The sequence below is a fragment of the Saccoglossus kowalevskii genome, chromosome 12, assembly GCF_978046115.1.
Source record: "Saccoglossus kowalevskii chromosome 12, keSacKowa6.1, whole genome shotgun sequence".
Lineage (NCBI taxonomy): Eukaryota > Metazoa > Hemichordata > Enteropneusta > Harrimaniidae > Saccoglossus > Saccoglossus kowalevskii.
In genome coordinates, this window is record NC_140652.1 from 22,969,758 (window position 1) to 22,991,536 (window position 21,779).

The window sequence follows — 21,779 nt, forward strand, 5'->3', positions numbered from 1 at the left end:
TCAACAACGTGTTATTTTAACTTTCCCGCACTCTGCCACAAGTCCCAATTCTAAAATCATTCCTTTGATGTCAAATACACGGCCCTGGGAATTAGTAAACTTCCAGGTCTTGTCAATCTATGAAGATGAACTATCCATGATTGTAAAAGGAAATGAATGCATTATGTTACTGGATCATTTCACACTCTACACAACGAAAGGAAATAGCAACGATGGCAAGAAATGTCAAGTCTTAATGTATGCAGATCTCAAAGATGAAGATGAGGTAAAGTTACGTGTGTGGATCATTGATGACTGTCCTGATACAAGACATGTAGGTAATCATTATCTATCTACCCAATCTGATCTTGGAATTTTCTTCATCGTTTTTATTTTAGACATATATTTCCAAATTCATAATCCTAATTCTAGTTAATTTCCAGTCAGCAAACAACTAAATAAGTTCCGTGGAACATCTCATTACCGGTAAAAACAACAACCAGAATCTCTTTTTGGGCTACTTGTTGGGTCAGTGTAACACAACTACTCCGACACGTGCAAAATATATCAATTTGGTTGTGCAGAATTGGCTAAAAGTTGTGTTCATGCTGATTTCTTGACTATAGCTGTTTTCATCAGTACTTCGATCGGCGATCCACAGCAGGCCATAGTCTGGATAAATACATGTGCTGTCCGTCCAGGAACGTTTTGTGATGAAATTCTGCAAGCATCAAGGTCCAACTATGGCTATATATATAACCTTCTGTGATAAGTTATTAAAGTTTGAAAGAGATCTCCCACGGAGGTTGTTCAAATCTTTGGTCTCTCACTATCAAATGAGTACAATATAATAAAATCACACACCAAAAATGGAATAATTAAAATACAAATATGTAAAAAAGTCTGATATGATCTACCATACCTTAACTGTTGCAAAGCCAAAAGCTAATCTGTCTCCACCAAGTCAGCTTCACTTACTTACGGGTTTTACAACATGTCTTGGCCATGGCTGTTTAGAATAATATTTTACACCATCATCAGCAATCTCTAAATCGACTTTTACCACACTGTTTGTTAATATCTATAAACTCCCTCACTAGTTGGACATCATGTCATATCATCATACTCCTGATTAATCAGTTACTATTTTTGATACTGTCAACAGGAAGTTCGCGAAGAAGAAAATGACTTACATGGTGTTAACCTTGGATCAAGTACACTCATTGCTCAAGCTGATATTAGCGTGCGAATAAGAGGATATGGCGAATGGCTTCCTCAAAATGTATATATAGTAAGTGTGTTTTTACATCAAAATTAAACAACTCCTGTTTGGGTTATTGAAGCTTCAACATATCCAATATGAAATTTTATGTTTTTGTAGATTTTTCGATTTGAGAAAATAATGTCTGGTCGGAGAATGTATCAGCAACTATTATTTGCAAGGAAAGACAGTGAATGTCGTCGGTTTAAGAGCAACGTACAGATTTATCAAGACATATTAAACAATTCTCTAGATACTTCAATTGAACTATCTGAAAAAATTCCACAGGTGAGTATTTTTTCTCATTATGTGTATTAATCGAATTACAATATAATGTTTTTGTTATAACAATAAACGAGTGGCCAAAAAACTGAGAAACTTATTTCTCATCACACTGTTACCCATAATAATGTTCCTTAATAGTGTGATTTTAGTATGGACTTATTTATTGTTGCTCCAAATATTTCTGAAAAAAATCAGGTTATGTAATTTAGATACATTTTGAAAACAAATTAAAATCAGGCAGAAGGTTTCTATCACGCATTGTTAATTTTTTTTCTCAGTTTCATTAGCATAATTTGAAAGTGCAATTATCTTGAAGAATTAAACAATAACATGATGTATGAGCTTTAATAATTATATTAAGCTTGTATGAAAATTGACATTGTAGACAGTTGTTGACAGTTATTGAAAGTATTATAATTGGGAGAAAGGTTTAGTAAACCTGAAAATGCTGATTCGATTGCAACTATTCATTCACTAGTTATTTAAAGTATCTTGTGCAAGTTTCAAAGTCCAACCTATTGTCATTTATATTGACTTAAGGTAGAAGCCTGCTCATAAATTAAAATACCCATAATTTATTCATTTTGCAATAAACTGTACTTTAAAGAAATACAAAGATATTGACCGCCATTTTGACACTATTATAATACTTTTACTATAGGTTCACATGGCAGAGATATTATGCATTTTCTCAATATCACACAGGCTAAAAAAACATATATTGTTAATGATTGAGTACTTTTTGTTGTTCTGAATTATTTAAAAAAATCTGAGGTTTTAAAAATTGTCAAAGAATGCAATTTTTCTTAAACATTGTATTGTATGGAATTGTTCTAAAAATAGCAATTTGCAAGAATATTAGAACATGTTTCTCAAAAAGTTTAACTGTAATAATGCTATTTAATTGTACCATGGGACATTAGCTTCATAATTGTACATAATATATTAATGCAATTTATGACCAACCTTGTCAAAAATTATGACTAGGCTTCTACCTTAATTTTATTATTATTATTATTATTATTATTATTATTATTATTATTATTATTATTATTATTATTATTATTATTATTACAGGGTGTGCAGAAGACACCTTGTCTTCGTCATATCAGTGATACAGCGCCACGTGTAATGCCAGCTTTGCCCCATGGCCTCTGTGTGGCTATATGCCAACTCATGGACCCTGCTAATCCACTTGGAAGTGATTGGCGACTCTTATCGGATTACATTACCATCAATGGACACCACTTAATATCGAGTGATCGCCAACTTTTGGAAGACCTTAAACCATTTAGGAGCCCAACATATGAGTTACTGAGTATTTGGCAATTAAATCGCCGCACATTTTCATTGGACTCTATTGCAGAACTGCGTTTACTATTTGAACAGATTGAAAGGTTTGATGTTGTAAATATCATCGACACATTTGTTGACGTCTACAATCAATCTACTGTAATAGATGCCGAATGTGTTGTTACACCACCAATGTATGCAATGATGTGCAGACAGTCTTACTTCAGGAATGACAGTGAGGTTCAAGATTGCTTAGTCCAGCGTAGCCAAAATGACAAACAATATGACAAATGTCTGATGGATTCTAGGAAACAGTCTCTGTGTAGTCAAGGGAGAATAAAAACAACTCACAATCCACCTTTGGAACAACATTTTCATACAAACGTCACATCGCATCAGCAAAATAGACCCACTTCTCTGACAAACGCAGAAGGTCGTGGTGTGAATTCATCCAACAATCTCCCAACAGCTAATGAGGAACATAGTAAGTTCTGTTTATGCATGACTTGTATACAGAAATACCGCGTGTTATCATTACAAAATACGAACACTGTCAGAAGTGGGGTTACTAACAACAAGTATGAGGCAAAGTGTAGCAGTGGGGTCAATGCGGAATCACATAGTTTGCAATTGCAATATAATGAAGACTCTGTCACAGGTTCTGCAAAATCAATGGAAGGACAACAGCTTGATGTAAGCATCCAAGGACAGTCATGCCGTTTTGCAAATGAAGAGAGAAGTCTACAGGATGACAACTATGACAATACGAACATGTCGTTAGCACCCCATGGTCATGCATTGAATTGTAGTGAAGGAGACATAAATAACATATCCGAATCTGGATACTTTTCAAGACCTGACTAACATGGTCATTTGTATGTGACCGACATAGAGATTCACTAAAATATCCTACAAGCTGCAAAAATACCATGGTATCCCCCATCTCAAAAACGAGGCAAGAGTCAACTCATTATCATAAGAGAGTTCAAAGGTCGCAACTTCTCTCCTTATCACTGCTCCCTCATATATTCTACCACATTGAGCTCTCAATAATAGCCGGATATAACAGGAATTGAGGAGGGAGACTTTTTATTGTCCCGATGAGAATTTATTTACGGGTGCCATTTTGTTTTTGATTTAATGAACTTAGTCGACGCGTTGTCAGCGGGTTTACCCTTTTATATTAAGAACACAGCATTCAACCATAATATTTGTTTTTCATGTGATATGTACATTTACTTTTTGGTGATGTGGTTAGTTTTTTTCTCTGTCGCATGTTCGTATTTTGATGAATTGCGGTAATATGTTCTGTTGTGTTTGCAGTTTGTGATTGCAGTGCTTAAGATAGTGTACGCTCAGCTTCCTGACTAATTGTCAAAGGTGTGAACGGTTAATTTTGTATATCACTGCCCGACTACGTTTGTGCCCGAGCGCAGGTGATCATTTGCCCAAAACAGTCGTGAAATGACTCTTTGCTCTCGTTGGATCTTTTTATGATCGCTTGGTTCAGTGACAGAATAGTTATTGCCCGATCGACATCTAGATAGAAAATCAATTGACTGCCCTGTGACCTTCATATATTTATAGAAAATCTCATTTTACTGTTACTAATATGTCACTAGTCTAAATGTTTGTGATTGGGTTCAAACACGCAACTCCAAGCTTAAACCCAAAATATTGATCTAGCAGTAATTCAATGTTTTGAATCTCGTCATATTCGAAAATGCGCTGACAATTAGTATGTATTTGATATATGTAATATATAAATGTCATATGAACACTGGAAATAAAGCCCGAAGGTGTACATATTTATACTGTATTGGAAATCAGATAATGTTGTCAGGCTATGTATCGTTCAGATAATAAAACTTCAGTCGGGCCTGCTGAATTTGTGTTGTTTAATATCTCAATGACATTGCATCCCACACGTGCATTGTGCTATACGTAGCTGGTCATATCATAGTATTAGTGTGGGTGTTTATACAGGTAGGATTTGGTTTAATTTATTCACAACTGTGAGGCTCACAAATTGTATGGTAATTAATAATAGTGCATACCTATGTAACCCGTGTGGTATTATTATATGTACTGCGCCCTCTATTGGTGCGTATGCTCATGAATAGTAATGAGGCTATTTGACCCTTGCCCCAACACCCGCCTGAACGAAAGTGATCCTGCCGCACATCTAGTTCGCGCGCTGCCAGAAATTCTTCTTTTGTGTTATATGTGAACTTTGTTGGTCCTTGGGTGCTTTATAATCATTTCAGGTATGTACTGATCTTGTACATTTCAGAGTTGATTGTATTACACTGCATCCAAGCAAATTCTTTGGAAGGATAAAACCTGGGACACGGTATTAAGACCGGTTACACCTATATCAGGAAAAACGATAAAACAAACCCCACCATGGCAAACTTATTTAATACTTGTGGAAGAACTCTATATTTCACTGTCAAATCCAGATGAATTAGCCAAGATGTGAGGTCTGATTTCGAGTAGTGGTTTACATAATATTTACAGTTAATACATTAATACAGTGACGATGCTCACTCTACATATTGTGACATAAATTTATTATATTTATTCCAACTTTATTTTTATATTCAAACTAAGGCATTATTGCAATTGCTCGCTATGCTAGCTCTATGTTCACTGGGGACTACATGTTTGTCACTGAGATCTCGTTAATAGTCATATGAACATTTCTGCATGCAAACTTTTTTTTTTTCAATCCGTATGATACGTGCGCATTTTGACCATTATGTGCACGTTTTGTATGTCTGTTATCATTTTGTTCAACAGTTAAATCAATAGAATAAACAGCCAATATCAATGGAGTAGCAAAGTTTTTTAAAAATAGATTAAGTTCTGGCAAATCAAATTATGCATAGGTATGCCTGATTTGTGGTTCATTTAGTGTTTTTGAACTCAGCAGTTCTCAAAACCTTAGTATAATATGAGGTAGTACGTGGAAACCTCAAAGTATGCACGAAGCGTATCGACTGAGTATCGACTGAGGTTTTGGGTAATATAAAATGGTTGTCAAGTCAAGCAGGGATGTCGGGTGAGTAACTATTTCTATTGCTTATATTATACAAATATTTTTATGTTTTAATACATAGTCTGTCAAAATAAATGTATCAATTAATATTATACATAACTAAACAAATAAGTTAATTAAAAAAATAAACTTGTACTATTCTTTTCTGTTTTTATTTATGTATTGAAGCTATGGACATATTACATTTAATTACTAAAGCTGCAGAAGAGCCAGCAGATAAACAAAACGGTTACCTGCGGAATGAGCTACGTGTGCAATAAGAGATTTTCAGAAAAACGAGTCTCACTTCATGAAATATGGTTGCAAATTTGAAATTAATATTTAGAAGTGAAATTATTGTTAAGCAAACAGTTATTGTTTGTTTTTCGGATGTAGTGTTCACTATACTAGTAATAAATGTGTTTCTGAGAACATTCTTAGTGGGAGATTAATACATGGATAACACCTGCATATCACATGGTACTATTGATATGCTGTTTCTCGCTGAAATTTGATGAGTCGTATATATGTAATAAAAATTGAATAATAATAATTGAATAGAAATAATTATATCTAGATACTCTCACTTTTAATCAATTGTCTTTAGTTGTAAATATTGCATTTTTCAGTTGCATGTATGTGTACAACTGATCACAAATAAAGGCTGATATTTAGTCATCTGGCTCACACGTTTCTTTTAACAATTCCATACTCTTCACTTTATTCAGTTTATGCCATGTTTATCATATTACATACGTACACGCATGCAATCGCATTGCGTTGAAAACGTCCACATGCCAAGAATGTAAGTTTGAACACTTAAACACATGGCAAATAATCTATACATGCATGTATGCACGTTTAATAGAGAATATGAGTTGAGATAATTTATTCACAGTATGTTTCATATTATATTTTCAGTCTCTATATATAGTTCCAATGCCACATACATTCCTAAAAATATAACTGGTCGGACCATCTAAAATTGATTGTTTGTCGAAAAGGTTGATGAGATATATACTCACAAAATTAGCAAATATGTTGTGATTTGAATTATATCAATGTCACCAGGCTTGCTTTTGATATTTCAATGGTTTCTGTATCACTGCTCGGCAACGCTTTTAACAATCAAGTAAGTGGTTCTGTGAAATATAAACGAAAATATTTTAAACCAATCATAACTCTCCTGTTAAGAACCAATGTAAGTCAAAATAAAACACCTGTTAGTATGCATACTAATGCAATGCACCTCACTTTTGCGTTCTTGAGTGCCCTATCTATGGTACCCCTGATCGATTTTTCACGTTTTTATTTTATTGGCGCGTTGCTCATAAACTCCGACAGAATAATTACTGTTATATATTTATATATATGTCTGTATTTATTTTGGTAACAGTTGCGTGTAAGCTAATTGTCGCTCTTCTGCCTCTTTTGTTGCATACAATTATGCAAAAGAGTGTTACTGCTTACACGCATCACAATTTATCTTCAAGTTATCACTTCAAGTTTTGGACAGCTCAATGATCAATGCTGCTTATTACAAGCCAAACATTTCAGATGACTAATTTGTTGCAGTAGACACTTTGCACTGCAGAAAAACAGAAAATCGCAAGCTACCAAAGTGGGCGCTGTACCAGGAGGTCTGATTGATATAGATTATATAAACATAGATTAAAGTTGGTATTCACAGTTCGGCGATAAGGACGTGAAAAAGGTAATCACGTGTTTATTGAGTTATTCAGATGGCAGCCAGTTATGAATAAAATATACTATTCTGCTGTTGTAGGAAATCCATCATAAAGAGAGAATCAACCTGCGTCTTACAATACATGTGATATCGACGGCAAATTGTGTGTGGACTTATCTTTAACGAGGTTAGTTTTAACTAAAAAGTTAAGGAAATGTACATTACACAGTGAGTGGCATTCTACATAATATACAGGATTATGACAAAGACGTAAGTTTTAATAATGTATGGTTGCAATCGTTAGACATTTGACTGAAGCGAAAATTAGTTTAAAAAACGACAAGCTTCACTATTGATGACATCATGAACAAACTATATGCATTACGTCAGAATATTAACTAGCCATGGAATAACGATATAGTTGTAGATCAGCGAACAATGCCTTCTACGTGTCAGTAACAATAACGACCGGGGGAAGACGCGACTTTTGCACTTATATATTAACGAACTTTTGAGCTTCAATTGAACTGTACACGTCGACAAAATCAGATCATATCACGTAACAGTACAGTTCAAAAGAATAACGTAATGATTTTGATTAAGACTCAGTTGCACTATAAATGGCAAGGAGTTCGATAGCAATTACAAATAGTGCAGTCGATAAAAGACAGCCCTGTCGTATACTCCGTGACAATCCGAACCAAAACCCATTGTTTACAACACAGCTCTTAATACTATTATAAAATACATTTACCCAACGTATAAATGAATCACCAAAATTAAACAATTTCAATGCCTTATTTATAAAGTTCCATTCCAAAGTATCGTAAGCTTTAGAGAAGTCCACAAACATGACTGCCCGTGGGTGCTTATACTCCTCACAATAATCGATAACATCAGAAATAAGCCTTATATTATCCATAATTTTCTTCCCTGAAATAAAAGCGGATTGATCTTCGTGGATAATCTTAGGCAAAATATTCTCAAGACGTTTTGCAATGCACCTACTTGCTAGCTTATAATCACTGTTTAATAAAGAAACTGGTCTCCAATTTCCTAAATGAAGTTGGTCTTTATTTTGGCTTTGGCAATAAGGTTATGACTGCCTGTTTTTGTGTTTGGCATCATGCCTTCTCCATGATTGAGTGAAGCAACTAGTGCATCTCCAATATATTCCCCAAAATATAAATAAAACTCGGGGGTAGACCATCGCTACTTAGCGTCTTATTTCGAGGGGCTTTTTTAAGCACAGCAAAAACTTCCTCCTTGGTAAGTGGGCCCTCGCACTGTAGTGCAATCTCATTTGATAAAATAGGAATATTTTCTTTTGAAAAACAAATTATCAGTCTCACTAAATTCCAAATTGTTTTTTTCTGATGTATAGAGCTTCTTGTAATACCTATTAATTTCCCCTTAAAATGTCCTTTTCCCTTGTTTCAACTCAACAATGGTCTTTTTTGAATAATTATGCTCCTCTAAATTCACCATTTTCAAACCATTAAATCCTCGACCTTACAATTGAACATCTAATATTATTATCAATAATAGCATCTAATTCTTGTTTTTTTTTAATTTCGTATTGGGCTAATATCATTTCATCCAAATTTTCATCTATTTGTTCTTTCAAATTCTGTAGTTCACGCATTAGTTCCTGTTCCTTATTTCGTCTCCCTTGTGCTTTCTTTTTTGAAAATTCAACTGTCGCTTCTCTAATTTTATATTTTAAAAACTCAAACAAAGCTTGATCATCCATATGTTTGTTTTCATCCATGACACTAGAGATCAGTATTTTAATAATTTTAGAATATGAATTATCGCTTAATAAGACACAATTAAACTTCCAAAAAATAATCTAGCCGAGACGCAGCATTATCTCTTCGCAAAGTAAACCTATACTGTGTTGGGTTAAGTTTACGGTATACATCAATAAGTGATGAGGTGTTAATAAATGTAAACATGTCACGCCTGAAAGTATTTCTCAGCTCTGGCCTATCATCTCTTTTATCCATTACTGGACCAAGAGGGATGTTTAGATCACATCCAATTATTAAATTACAGTTTCGAAAGTTATAATCAAGTAAACCTCTTACAGTGGCTAAGAATTCAATTTGTTCTTTTTCCTTATTAGGTACATATAGTTTTGCTATGACTAAAACTAGATCATTAATTTCCATAGAGTCGTTTTTGCTGCCAATGAAAGCAAGAATGTCTGCTGGTAAAAGCTTAAGTTATACTGTATCGATGATATTTACATACCGGAAATAGCTCAGCCATAAGTTAGTATATGTATATGTATAGTTTTCTCTCTACCTCTGTTTGGTATTTTTACTGTCATGGAAATTGCCTATTGGATATTATCTTAAAGGGCAGAAACCATTTTAGGTTGCTATGCTACAATAAGGGGAATAATTGAGCTATATAAATACATAATTTGTGTTTTATCTCTCGGGTGGGGACACGAGCATGCTCCTCCAAACGTTCATCTGCTTGGATGCCTGAGAAGCGTCTAGAATTTTGTTCTGTTTGTTTGTGCAATACTGGTATTTTGTTAGCCATATGCATTTTCTGTTGGCACATGCAACATTTGTACTTTTTTGTTGTTTGGTCTGGTCCCCCTTTTTTGTTTTTCCTTTCTCGTTGCTTTTGTCACCTGCTTTTTCTGCTTTTTCGATCTCTCTTTTTTTTTGTTTTTTTATTTATGATCTGGTATACTGTAAACCAATTAAGGCATTGAATATAGTTTGCCATGAATGATCTCTCAATTAAATTACTCTCACTTAATGTGAGGGGTATTAGAAACAATATAAAGAGAACCAAATTATTTACATGGTTGAAACGCAAAAAATGCGACATTATTATGCTGCAAGAGACTTACAGTTCTCAAGAAGTTGAAGAGCAGTGGACAAAACAATGGTATGGCAAAATATTTGTCTCACATGGTACTAATCACAGTAGGGGTGTATGTATTTTATTTAGACAATGAGCCAATATTACAATTCATGATAACATCAATGATGATGAAGGGAGATTTGTGTATCTGGATGTTACCATCCAAAATTTACGAATGGTATTGGGAAGCATCTACGCACCCAGTATCTCCAGTGAACAACTTCTGTTTTATGATTTGTGGGGCTCTAGTTTTAATAGCATGTTAGGTGAGGGTAAGCAATTAATTTTGGGAGGAGATTTTAATGTATGCCTTAACCCCACACTGGATAAACAAGGAGGGAATCTAAAATACAAACACAAATTTCTACTTCAACAACAATTTTTTATTGAAAAATATTGCTGCCCCAAAACCATTTTGTGTGCCATGTGAATAAATGACACTGCCACCCCACTCCCTCTTCCACACACTTTCCAAATTAGAACAACTACCTGTTTAGAAATAGAAAAAGGAGGAAAAATATTATTGGCACTCAAATATTACTGACAAAATATGTAATAATGCAATAATGCTGCAGTAATAACACACTCAGCGCCATATTATTGTTTGAACAACCACAACCACAACTAGAAGTATGATACCAGTTTAAAATCTTACACTTAATTGGATGATACATTCAACATGAGAAAGAAACTGTATACTAATTACCACCGACTTAGTCATAAAGAAAATTTATAATGCCAGTCTGGAACAACCCTAAAAAAGTAACCATAAACAATTCGCTAAATAAACCATATATATAAATATATAATTCAATAAAACTCAACATTTTTTTTCTGTAAGAAACTGTATAGTAATTACCACTTATTTAGTCATACAGTAACAACTGATAAATAAATCATATGAAAAGACTTAACTCAATAAAACTCAACATTTTGTTTTCTTACCCAGTGTCAGATTTATAACTTGTTGTTTATTCTTCTTTACATTACACCACATCATCTTTTATTAGGCGAATACTGCTTTCCACCAATGTACAAAACACCCCCTCAAAAAATAGATCGTTTCCCATTATTGTAGGCACGTTTATTAACAGCGTTCGATGTTTTCTTTAATTGAAAGTCTTCAATAATCATATCCCGTTTTACATATATTCCTATATCTTTTAACGTAATTCTTTGTTTTCGTACGATTTCTTCTTTCTTTGGACGACTGGAGAACATCGCCAATACTTGTCTTGGGTAGGGCCGGTTCTCTGTTTTACCTACTTCACAAATATTTATTCGGAGAGCATTTTCCACTAAATCCGCTTGCATACCACATTTATCCACTAGTATTTTCTCAATAACTTCAACATACTCCTCGTTGTCACCTTCCTGTATACCGTGGAATCGCAAGTTATATTCACGTGAATACCTTTCTTGATTCTGTTGTTTCTCACTTGATTCACGTAGCTGTTTTTTCATAACTTGATTTTTATTCTCCAGTTTAGTAACACGTGTCATAGGTTCATTGACCCTCTTATTCATATTCTCAAACGACAACACAAATTCTTGTTGATGCTCCTCCAAATCCTCTTTGTTCTTCGTTAAATCACTCTCAACTGCATCCACTCTGCTGTTAATAGTTATACTTTCTGATACTAATTTCTCCATATTTTGATCAATGCGTGTTATTGTATTTATCAGAAAATCCTTGAAGTCAGCTTCGCCCCCGTCACCTGTCATTACTGTATTGTCTTTATTCATGAAGTATGTAATTTTACCTCGCGTTTCCAATGGCGTCGCCTTCGAAGATACAGCTTGGCTTTCTACCAGTTTTTTCTTCTCTGCTCTTGTCAATATCAATATCAATTCCACCTTCCCGACATGCTATCAGCTAATCTAAGACGGGTTGTACAACCAATATAGCAAATGTTACTGAACTTTCCACAGAGCCACGTGCACTGCACCTATCTCTTCATGGCAGCGCCCTCTAGAACCACGGTTTAAGGTAGAGATGCAGGTTGGGAGACTATATTTCTAATTGCCTCTAATTACTGTAATTACATGATGAGTAAAATATACTTTTTACCAATCAAGTTATATATCATTTGAAAGAGTTTTATTTAAACTTTTGAGTTTTATGGTTTACAATAATGTACTATGATACCATATTAAGTGGTGTTGATTTTGGGTTAAAATCATGCATTTTAGGTGAAAGTGCACTTAAAACTATTTAACTTTTGAATGCATACCCTGATTTTAATTTAAGAACACTTATTTAAAACTTCTGTTTACTAGGAACATAATGGCTTATTTATTAGTGCTTCCATTGAAAAGTTTTTACACAGTGCTCTTTGAAACATTCACATTTTATAAATCGTCCACAGTTAACAGAGCCGCTAATTGGCAGCTCTATTGTTTCTGTTCCAGTAAAGACCGTGAAACCATACGAAGCCATTTACTTAGGATAGACCTGAATAATGACCCCTGAAAATTTCATCGAAAACAAATGAACCGTCTAGAAGTTAAATAGTTTTAAAGTTGAAATTTGGAGTAAAAAATGAAACTGAGATAATCGCCATTTTGTAAAAAAAAAAGTTTTAAAACGAATCATTCGCTTCATATGTGTAACAGAAACTCCTAGAAATACACCATACACCGTAATTTGCCGATGTTAAATCGTCAGGTAAAAAAAAATAAAAACATTTACAATTCGAGGAAAACGGACAAAAAATCGTCCGCGAAGTCTCAACCTAGCGTGAAAACTGTCATGGCGTCGTGTTATCAATTCCACTGAGGGAGGGACACAATGGATTACGTAAAGCCGATGAGATATTCATACAGTTATATAAACATAGCGATCGCAATTGGATGGGTTGAGTCTAAATTTACCTTCCCCCAAACCTTTAAAAAATACTTTGTATGACGCAGTTTCCGTGGACCGTGCGAAGTTAGATGACCACGTTGAAAAAGGCCCTAATATTTTACTACACAACGACTATTCGCAAACGCTGGTGAAACAAATTCGAAATAAAGTCACATTGGAAGGGAACTATTGTAAATCGATGCAGGTTTCATTCAACTACAGACGAGACAGGTTGATGCAAATTAAATGAACCCTGACCTCTGGAAATACCTCATTCATAGAGTTCCTTAGTACCAGAGGTCGCCGATCACGACCATACAACGTAGTTGGCGACATCGCTACCGGTGCTGACAAGGGGGTTTCCGATTAAGGTAACCAAGATGGCATCGCAGAGTGCATGATTTTTTCCGCGGTGTTTAAAAACAGCATCTCATTGCTGATTTTTCGGTAATTTCCAGGGTATTTTTTTTATTTTTAATTAACCGAGCATTTTATGTTTGTGTATTTTGGCACTGAAAAGTTAGTTATCGATGACAGCAACAGCAGTGTTGTTTGTCAATTGCATCACAATTCTTTTAGCACGATAATCATTACATCGAAACGAAAAATGTTTACTTCAGTTTTAAAATGCCGTTGGAGTAAAAATTTGTGGAAACATTTTTTTAGTTTCGCCCACAATGCGAAAAAGCTTGAAATCTATGCACCAAGAAAACAAGAAAAATTGTGGCCTTGTTTTGCGCGAAAATTAAATCGCCCTATCCTCGCTACCTCCTACATGAAAATAAATGAAAAACCAATTTATTTAAGGGTGAAAAAGTTTACTTATCAGTTACAAGTGTATCGTCTACGTCTTGTCTGTTTTTTTGTAGTTTGCTAGTTGATCGCGCTTGAGGTAAGTAAACAGAGAGCCAGGACAGGAAGTCGCACACCGGCTGCTCCGTAACTGGGGCCAGCAATCATTTGCATATAACATCAACAGTGACTTGTCAATCAAAGAGCAACGCAAACAAACTTTCGGGACTTTTAATCACATAAGCGTGCCTCGGTTTCCTATATTTTAAAATTGATTTTTGAGTATGTTCCAACAATGACAATGCTCCGAAATTTTAACACTATCTAGCCAAGACTGTCTGGGTGAGAAAAAGCAAAAAAAAAAAAAATCACGAAAAATGCCCACGAACCTGCATCTCTACCTTAAACCACTCTTTGTCGCTTAAACCTTAAGTGTGACAGAGACATTTACTGTAATCAAATTACTGTATACTGTAAGCAAATTAATCACAATATATGTTGATCAAATCACAGCATGATGAACGGATCACAATATATGAATTATATGACCATATAACATTGAACCATTATCAATTTCTCTTGTCCAATGTCATCAATATAGCATTGGTTCCTTGTTTGTATGTGCAATAGTGCTTGATATATTGTAGACATGCATATTTAATGAGTTCTATGACCATATATGGTCACGAATATGTTGTCCAATCCTCTTGTTTATTGGCTTCAATATAGCGCTAATCCCATGTTTGTACATGAAATAGTGCTTGAGATATTGTAGACATGCACATTTAATGAGTTCTATGACCATACATGGTCAACGAATATATTGGCCAATTCACTTGTCAATTGCCTTCAATATGGCGTTATTTCCATATCTCTAACTTCAATAATGATCGAGATATTATATATATGCATATTTAATGAGTTATATGACTTTATATGGTCATCGAATATGTTATTGCTCATGTTCAATGTCTTCGATATAGTGTTGGTTCCATGTTTGTCCATACAATAGTGCTTGAGATATTAGAGACATGCATATTTAATGAGTTATTTGACCATATATGGTCATTGAAAATGTTAGCTGGTTCCATGTTTGTACTTGCATTAGTGCCTAAGATATTAGGGATATATATATTTAATGAGTTTATGACCCTATATGACTGAAATGTTATGACCGCTAAAGTTTTTACTGCAGGTACTCCATAGATGCTACATAAAAAATTGAATTATTTACAGAGGTACATTAATAATAGTAAACATATTATTAATAGTATATAGGGCGTACGTAAATGCGTGACTGTGCCTGTGACAGACTGTCTCGGAATTTCTCAAGCACGCCATCAACGGTAGCGAAATCTCGTACAATGACTATGATCATTTATGATATTCAACGGAAAATGCTGTGTTAGCTAAATATAGCTGCTTTCCACTAGGGCTGTAATATACATAATTCACATACATCAACGGGAATAAATACAAGATACAAGTATTTTGCCCCTCGATGACGTCACTATGAACTATTAATAAGATAAACATTAATTAATTGAAATGTGGAAGCATTTTGTTTCCTTCATTGTGTTTCTTTTGATTGAAGAAATGTACAGTTAAGGAAAATAATGATCAATGTGTCGAGCTCCGTTGCATTTCTTATTATACTATCAAAATGCATGTACTAAATGTGTTTTAGTGTAGCTGCGTAATAGCGCCCCCAAGCGGCGATAAAAGTCTATGTTGAGGTCAAATATCGACTCCATGCTGGGTATTAGTTTACTTGCTTTTTATAGGATGTTGTAGTACAAATTACCGTCGTAGGTAGCGGCGGTACCCATTATGAAATGACGTCGGTTATGACTTTCTTTCTGAAGAGTAGTAGTAATGGCAGGGTTCCAGAAGACGTACCTACACTTTATGCATTTTTTAAAAAGTATGCTAATTTATTCATGACGTGGCAGTGAATATTCATTATTAGTGTGGGTCAATACATTCTAAAGAGGGCATTATATTATTTTTGAGGGAAGAGCTTGAAATGGGAAATTAGCAATCCCTAGGGGGTCAATACAAAAGAAGGGCCCATTTGGAGAGCAAGTGATAGGATTTAAGTCCTATTTATATTAGCACTGTATTCACTAACATTAAAACTATCGTACTAACTGGATTCGAACCAGCGATCTCTAAATATTGCGGACATTGTACAAATGCCCTGAGCCATGTTGGTATTCATGCAAGTGAATAATTTGTTGTCATAATTAGCTTTACTGCAAATTAGTGTTTGTGAGAAAAATCGAAAAGGCATGGGAATTGAACTCGGGTCCTCCTGATCACTACGTCATAACCTGTTAGTGTACATATTGCCTTAACCCTAATGCCAAGATACGTTCCTGTTAATAATTGTAACTCAATAATGATACTCTGTTGTGCACTGTCTGTGGTTAAATTGCATTGATGTCAACTGATTAAACAAGTCGCGCTTAAGTAATTTCCACTATTAACACGTGGTTAAATTGTGACAATAAATGTGTGGACAAATGTTTGAGACTTATTTTGGTGTAGAAAAGTCGCGTTTAATTAACGTCCACAATTGCAAGTTGTAAAATTGAGAGAATAAACGTGTGGACAATTATTGGCCATATATTTGTGAGTAAATACCTGTCATTTAATTAATTTCCACCTCTACAGGGTTGTTAAATTGAGAGAATAAATGTCTCAACAAATATTTGAGACTTATTTTGATGTAGAAAAGTCACGTTTAATTAACATTGTGCAAACAAATCCATGTGTATCACATGTCAACATACATGTTCACATCAATGCAAGCCAGGTTTCTACATCTACACTGTTATCGTGCATGGCTTCAATGGTGCAAACAAATCCATGTGTATAACATGTCAACATACATGTTTACATCCACGCAAACCAGGCTTCTACATGTACACTGTTAGTATGCATGGCTTGCATTGGTGTTAACAAATCCATGTGTATCACATGTGAACATAGACGTTTACATCCATACAAGCCAGGCTTCTGCATGTACACTATTCGTGTACATTCATCTGTTTGGCTTGCCATTGTGCAAACAAATCCATGTGTATCACATGTCAACATACATGTTCACATCAATGCAAGCCAGGCTTCTACTTGTACTCTGTCGGTGTGCATGATATGCATTGGTGTCAACAAATCCATGTGTATTACATGTCAACATACATGTTTACATCCATGCAAGCCAAGCTTCTACATGTACACTGTTGGTGTGCATGGATTGCATTGATGCAAACAAATCCATGTGTATTACATGTCAACATACATGTTCACATCAATGCAAGCCAGGCTTCTACATGTACACTGTTGGTGTGCATGGCTTGCATGGGTGTACACAAATCCTCTTGCATGGTTATCTCATGTCAACATACATGTTTACACCCATAAAAGCCAAGCTTCTGCATGTGCACTGTTCACCTGTTTGGCTTGCCATTGTGTAAACAAATCCATGTGTATCACATGTCAACATACATGTTCACATCAATGCAACCATGCTTCTACATGTACACTGTTGGTGTACATTCACCGGTTTGGCTTGCCTTTGTGCAAACAAAAGCATCTGTATCACATGTCAACATACATATTTACATCCATGCAATCCAGGCTTCTACATGTACACTGTTGGTGTGCATGTTTTTTATTGGTGTACACAAATCCATGTGTATCACATGTCAACATACATGTTTACATCCATGTAAGCCAAGCTACTACATGTACTCTGTTGGTGTGCATAGATTGCATGGGTGCAAACGAATTCATGTGTATCACATGTCAACATACATGTTCATCTCAATGCACGCCAGGCTTCTACATCTACACTGTTAGCGTGCATGGCTTGCATTGGTGTAAACACATCCATTTGTATAACATGTCAACATACATGTTTACATCCGTGCAAGCCAAGCTTCAACATGTTCGCTGTTGGTGTGCATAGATTGCATTGGTGCAAACAAATCCATGTGCATCACATGTCAACATACATGTTCATATCAATGCACGCCAGGCATTTACATCTACACTGTTAGCGAGCATGGCTTGCATTGGTGTAAACAAATCCATGTGTATCACATGTCAACATACATGTTTACATCCACGCAAACCAGGCTTCTACATGTACACTGTTAGTATGCATGGCTTGCATTGGTGTTAACAAATCCATGTGTATCACATGTGAACATAGACGTTTACTTCCATACAAGCCAGTCTTCTGCATGTACACTGTTCGTGTACATTCATCTGTTTGGCTTGCCATTGTGCAAACAAATCCATGTGTATCACATGTCAACATACATGTTCACCTCAATGCAAGCCATGCTTCTACATGTACACAGTTGGTTTGCATGATTTGCTTTGGTGTAAACAAATCAATGTGTATCACATGTCAGCATACATGTTTGCATCCATGCAAGCCAAGCTTCTACATGTACACTGTTAGTGTGCATGGATTGCATTGGTTGAAACAAATCCATATGTATCACATGTCAACATACATGTTTACATCCATGCAAGCCAGGCTTCTACATGTACACTGTTGGTGTACATTCAACTGTTTGGCTTGCCAGTGTGCAAACAAATCCATTTATATCACATGTCAACATACATGTTCACATCAATGCAAGCCAAGCTTCTACATGTACACTGTTGGTGTGCATTCACCTGTTTGGCTTGCCATTGTGCAAACAAAAGCATGTTTATCACATGTCAACATACATGTTCATCTCAATGCACGCCAGGCTTCTACTTATACACTGTTAGCGTGCATGGCTTGCCATGGTGTAAACAAATCCATATGTATCACATGTCAGCATAAATGTTTGCATCCATGCAAGCCAAGCTTCTACATGTACACTGTTAGTGTGCATGGATTGCATTGGTTGAAACAAATCCATATGTATCACATGTCAACATACATGTTTACATCCATGTAAGCCAGGTATCTACATGTACACTGTTGGTGTACATTCAACTGTTTGGCTTGCCAGTGTGCAAACAAAAGCATGTGTATCACATGTCAACATACATGTTTACATCCATGCAATCCAGGCTTCTACATGTACACTGTTGGTGTACATGGTTTTCATTGGTGTACACAAATCCATGTGTATCACAAGTCAACATACATGTTTACTTCCATGCAAGCCAAGCTTCTACATGTACTCTGTTGGTGTGCATATATTGCATTGATGCAAACAGATCCATTTGCATCACATGTCAAGATACATGTTCACATCAATGCAAGCCAGGCTTCTACATCTACACTGTTAGCGTGCATGGCTTACATTGGTGTAAACAATTCCATGTGTTTCACATGTCAACATACAAGTTTATATCCATGCAAGCCAAGCTTCAATATGTACACTGTTGGTGTGCATGGCTTGCATTTGTGTAATCAAATCCATATGTATCACATGTCAACATAAATGTTTACATCCATGCATACCATGCTTCTACATGTGCACTGTTGGTGTACATTCACCTGTTTGGCTTTCCAGTGTGCAAACAAATCCATTTATATCACATGTCAAAATACATGTTAAAATCAATGCAAGTCAAGCTTCTACATGTACACTGTTGGTGTACATTCACTTGTTTGGCTTGCCATTGTGCAAACAAAAGCATTTCTATCACATGTCAACATACATGTTTACGTCCATGTAAGCCAGGCTTCTACATGTACACTGTTGGTGCATGGTTTTCATTGGTGTAAACAAATTCATGTGTTCACATGTCAACATACATGTTTACATCCATGCAAGCCAAGCTTCTATGTGTACTCTGTCGGTGTGCATGATATGCATTGGTGTAAACCAATCCATGTGTATTACATGTCAACATACATGTTAACATCCATGAAAGCCAAGCTTCTACATGTACACTGTTGGTGTGCATGGTTTTTATTGGTGTACACAAATCCATGTGTATCACATGTCAACATACATGTTTACATCCATGCAAGCCAAGCTTGTACATGTACTCTGTTGATGTGCATAGATTGCATTGGTGCTAACAAATCCATGTGTATCACATGTCAACATACATGTTCATTTCAATGCACGCCACGCTTCTACATCTACACTGTTAGCGTACATGGCTTGCATTGGTGTAAGCACATCTAAGTGTATCACATGTCAACATACATGTTCACATCAATACAAGCCAGGCTTCTACATGTACACTGTTGGTTTGCATGATTTGCTTTGGTGTAAACAAATCCATGTGCATCACATGTCAACATACATGTTCATCTCAATGCACGCCAGGCATCTACATCTACACTGTTGGTGTGCATGGTTTTTATTGGTGTACACAAATCCATGTGTATCACATGTCAACATACATGTTTACATCCATGCAAGCCAAGCTTCTACATGTACCCTGTTGGTGTGCATGGATTGCATTGGTTCAAACAAATCCATATGTATCACATGTCAACATACATATTCAACTCAATGCAAGCCATGCTTCTACATGTGCACTGTTGGTGTACATTCACCTGATTGTTTTGCCACAAATCCATGTGTATCACATGCCAACATACATGTTCACATCAATGCAAGCCATGCTTCTACATCTACACTGTTAGTGTGCATGGCTTGCATTGGTGCAAACAAATTCATGTGTATCACATATCAAAATACATGTTTACATCCATGGAAGCCAGGCTTCTACACGTACACTGTTGGTGTGCATAGAATATATTGGTGCAAACAAATCCATGTGCATCACATGTCAACATACTTGTTCACGTCAATGCAAGCCAGGCTTCTACATCTACACTGTTATCGTGCATGGCTTGCAATGGTGTAAACAAATCCATGTGTATCACATGTCAACATACATGTTTACATCCATGCAAGCCAGGCTTCTACATGTACACTGTTAGTATGCATGGCTTGCATTGGTGTAAACACATCCATGTGTATCACATGTCAACATACATGTTTACATCCGTGCAAGCCAAGCTTCAACATGTTCGCTGTTGGTGTGCATAGATTACATTGGTGCAAACAAATCCATGTGCATCTCATGTCAACATACATGTTCATCTCAATGCACGCCAGGCATCTACATCTACACTGTTAGCGAGCATGGCTTGCACTGGTGTAAACAAATCCATGTGTATCACATGTCAACATACATGTTTACATCCATGCAAGCCAAGCTTCTACATGTACCTTGTTGGTGTGTATGGATTGCATTGGTTCAAACAAATCCATGTGTATCACATGTCAACATACATGTTCACCTCAATGCAAGCCAGGCTTCTACATGTACACTGTTGGTTTGCATGATTTGCTTTGGTGTAAACAAATCAATGTGTATAACATGTCAAACTACATGTCTACACCCATGCAAGCCAAGCTTCTACATGTACACTGTTCGTGTACATTCAATTGTTTGGCTTGTCATTGTGCAAACAAATCCATATGTATCACATGTCAACATACATATTCAACTCAATGCAAGCCATGCTTCTACATGTGCACTGTTGGTGTACATTCACCTGATTGTTTTGCCACAAATCCATGTGTATCACATGCCAACATACATGTTCACATCAATGCAAGCCAAGCTTCTACATGTACACTGTTAGTGTGCATGGATTGCATTGGTTGAAACAAATCCATATGTATCACATGTCAACATAAATGTTTACATCCATGCA

General features: G+C 35.7%; 1 protein-coding gene across 1 annotated transcript; it reads left to right on the top strand.

The window, feature by feature from the left end:
• The first annotated feature begins 1,113 nt into the window (after positions 1-1,113).
• Positions 1,114-3,682, top strand: LOC146735640 (uncharacterized). The gene is made up of 3 exons (XM_085505973.1): positions 1,114-1,270; positions 1,361-1,528; positions 2,603-3,682. The coding sequence occupies exons 2-3, from the start codon at positions 1,382-1,384 to the stop codon at positions 3,680-3,682; spliced, it is 1,227 nt and encodes a 408-aa protein (XP_085362099.1). The 5' UTR covers positions 1,114-1,270; positions 1,361-1,381.
• The last annotated feature ends 18,097 nt before the right edge of the window (positions 3,683-21,779 follow it).

Coding starts and splice junctions, on each gene's coding strand:
- LOC146735640 (XM_085505973.1), top strand. CDS start 1,382: ATGTCTGGTCGGAGAATGTATCAGCAACTATTATTTGCAAGGAAAGAC. Junction 1,529..2,602: donor TATCTGAAAAAATTCCACAG/GTGAGTATTTTT, acceptor TTATTATTACAG/GGTGTGCAGAAGACACCTTG.